The 3,393-nt window shown below is 38.0% G+C and overlaps 1 protein-coding gene across 1 annotated transcript in view; it reads right to left on the bottom strand.

Annotated features, from left to right (window-relative positions):
- ABCB5 (ATP binding cassette subfamily B member 5) overlaps window positions 1-3,393 on the bottom strand; it is a 93,673-nt gene that overhangs the window by 42,371 nt on the left and 47,909 nt on the right. Inside the window, exons 18-19 of the mRNA XM_019508539.1 lie at window positions 1,625-1,744; window positions 1,224-1,301 (exon numbers count right to left, since the gene is read on the bottom strand). Of these exons, the coding sequence (XP_019364084.1) occupies window positions 1,224-1,301; window positions 1,625-1,744 (198 nt within the window). The remainder of the gene's footprint in view (window positions 1-1,223; window positions 1,302-1,624; window positions 1,745-3,393) is intronic.

Below are 3,393 nucleotides of genomic sequence, written 5' to 3'. Positions count from 1 at the left end.
AAGCACATGGTCTGCCCCCACAGCTGGGAGCCCCATCACCTGAAGGGGCTCCCAGCTGTGGGAGTTTGCTACTTGCTGGTGCAGGGTAGGGTTACCACACATCCTTCCATAGTTGTTAGGGGCTGGAAGGGACCTTACAGATTATTGGGTCCAGCCCCACTGCAGGTGGGCAGGAAAGACTGATCAAATGATCCCAGCAAAATGGAAATCAAAACATTTTTTGAAGATAGCCAGGGTGGATGACTGTACCAGTTCTGTGGGGAGCCTGTTCCAAACCCTCGGCACTTGGCTTGTAAAGAAGTTTTTCCTTATGTCTAGCCTGAAGTGATCTTCAATCAGCTTGTGCCCATTATTTCTTGTCCTCCCCTGGGGGGTCTTGGTGAATAGATGCTTTCCAAAAACATGATGTATGCCCCTGATATACTTATAGGCTCCCCCTGTGCTGGCAATGAGGTGTGATGGAATCTGATGCTTGATCCCACAATCAAACATCCTGCCATGCATGTGTTACATGGTAGGAAGTGCAATTGTGAAGACTGCACATCAGATCACGCCACGCTTTTACCTGCCTGGTCTGGTAGAGGTCTAAGAATCAGTCAGGAAGGTGGAGCAATGTCTATTTGCCTGCATGGCAGAAGGAAGTTTACTGGAAGCCAGTGAGGAAAATTTTCTTTAGTTTGTGTTTCTTTCTGCATCTCTCCTTGGAGATCCCCTTAATGACACTGTTCAGAAGATTAAAGTTCATGCCATGGGGCTTTTGATGGCCAGTGACACTGACCAAAATTCATGAGAACACACTGTCTCTGAGGAATTAATACATAAAAACAATGATGAGTTGGAGCATGGTACACATGGTGAATTGGAGTATGATCAGGGCAGTGAAAAGCCTGGTTTAAAATTAACGGAATATAAATCAAAGTAGGTGATAATCCTGAATTCCTTCCACACTGAAAAAAGATACTGAAGTTATATGTTGCAGTTGCAGCTCAGCGGTGTTCTAACATGTCTTGGCCTAGCCTGTGTGGACAGATGACTTCAAAATCCTATTCCAATTGTTAGAACAAGGTTGATTTGCTACCATATTTAATGACTGTCTCTTGGTGAATTTAATGGTATCAAATGACTTGGTGGCCTTCTAACATAACTGCTAGGCAAATGTTTGATTTATTTGTAATTTATTTTTACAAGGGGAAGTAAGAAAATGATGAATTTCTAACACTAACCTGTCGCAGCATGGCTTTAAATGCCATATGCCTTAATCTCATTGTTAGGATTTCTCCTGATCTCCCGTAAAGGAATCCCTGAAAAAGAAATGAGTATTATTTTATACCTTTGACTTTTAAAAAAAATCATTTTTAACTTCCAAGAAATTCTAATATTTATGCATCAAATACATTGATCGATTACAAACATAGCACTTATCTCTAGATGTGAATTTAACTTATACTAATAAATTATTTATAAATAATAATAACATATTTATAATAATAAAATGAAAACAATATAATGAGATGAACAATGTAGCTGCCAATTTCCCCTCCATATTTATGCCAGGATGCCTCAGTTGCCAGTCTTAAACCAACAATTAATTTAAAAAGTCAGTCATTTTTAAATGAGAGTTTACCTGTAAGAAATAAGTCAGAAAGCAAACAACACCTATCCCAGCAAATAAGATGGACAAAATGTTAGCTTCATGTTGGATCTGCACTTTGTATGAGGTACTGATATTTTTTATTTCAAAAATCTGCAGAAATGGAAGAAAAGACAAATGTTTGGTTAGCTGCCTTCATCCTAACAGACACAGAAACACGCAGACTTAGAAAAACATTTATATGAATATTTCTAAGACAAAAGTGGAAGCATAACATTTTCAAAAACACTTTAGCAATTTTAACCCACTGAAAGTCACAGGGACTCAGGCACTTAAAAAAATATACTGGTCAGTATATTTGGAAAGAAACCCAAAGAAATAAAGTTTGTTAATTCTAATAATAAAAATTGGGAAAAAATAATACTCATTCATTTTTTTTTCTTTTTTTGGTAAAACTTAGTTTAATTTAAATGGAACATTTAGAACAACAAAAAAAGTTAAAAGTAGAAGATGGTATGTTCATAGTTTTTATTATTATCAGTCTATATTATTTTGGTGGGAGGAGAAGGGCAGTTTTTTTACTGAATTATTAAAATTCTTTTTAAAATTCTTAAAAAACACTTAAATTAAACCTGTGTATTATTAGGAGCATGCACAAGTGTTTCCGTTGCTGGGGACCTTCATGCATTCTTTCCTTGCCTATTTTGTTTGGGACCATACTGAGAATGCTAGTGGTGTATCTCAGCTGCCTGGTTACTATTCACTTACCTGTGTTTGAACTTCTAGACAGTAATAATTATTACACCTACTCTCTATCTGTTAAATACTGAAAAAGCACTGAATTCAAACTTAGCAGGGATAGAAAAATATCTTGTCAGCATTCAGCTGGTAAGTACCTTTACAACAGAGGGGGGCATAACTCCCTAATGGCATCAAGAAACCTTTTTATTTGCCACTATTTCAATGGATAGAACCTTTCAAGGACATGTTCTGTCTCTGACTCTCAGGTTGCTTACAAGTGTGAAGAACTGCCCAAAGCAGAGCTTTACTTTCAGCTCAATGCACCCCCATACCAAGTGCAGCACATCCCCACAAGAGGCATTTCATTAGTTTGACCCAGTTCATCCAATGTCTATATAGATTACACACCACAGTGGGGCTTTTTGGCACTGTTGTTTAGTAGCTGATTCAATCACCTTCAGCTAAAAGCAGCAAAAAAGCCCTGCTCAAATGTCTAATCTATACAGATAGTTAGGATCTGGGTCAAACTAATGAGTTTCCTCTTCTGGTAAAGTGCTTTTTTTCCACGTTTATCAGTGTCCTCAGTTCAGAAAGATCCCTACTTGCATAAGAAAGGGATAGAAAAAATGCAGCCCACTGCTTTAAGTACAGATGCAAGGGCCAGAAACTTCTGTTTTAAACCGTACTCTAAGAATGATCTCTCCTGTGATTTCCACTTTCTTATATCTGGAAAATTGAGTAAATAGTAGTTGAACAGAATGGCTGGAGATATTTTCTCTGACATCTCTAACCCAATATATGGTGGATGCTAGGGAGACTATTGAATAGGGGATAGATCACTCTAGAGATACCCAGTTCGATGCTCTCCTTGCATAGCATCTGCTCCTGCCACTGTCAGAGATATGATACTTGGCTAGATAGATCACTGGTTTGATCCAGTATGGCACTTCCTATATTCTTATGTCATAGGGATGCTGCGGGCTCTGTAAATGGAAAAAAAGTGCTATATGAATGCTACAGGGTTTTTTGGTTTGTAGTCATGTTGGTCTAAGGATATAGGC

Source organism: Gavialis gangeticus, unplaced genomic scaffold (assembly GCF_001723915.1).
Source record: "Gavialis gangeticus isolate Ggan-Ray unplaced genomic scaffold, GavGan_comp1, whole genome shotgun sequence".
Classification (NCBI taxonomy): Eukaryota; Metazoa; Chordata; order Crocodylia; family Gavialidae; genus Gavialis; species Gavialis gangeticus.
Note: the sequence above shows the minus strand (reverse complement) of the source record. Positions and strands in the feature narration are given on the sequence as shown.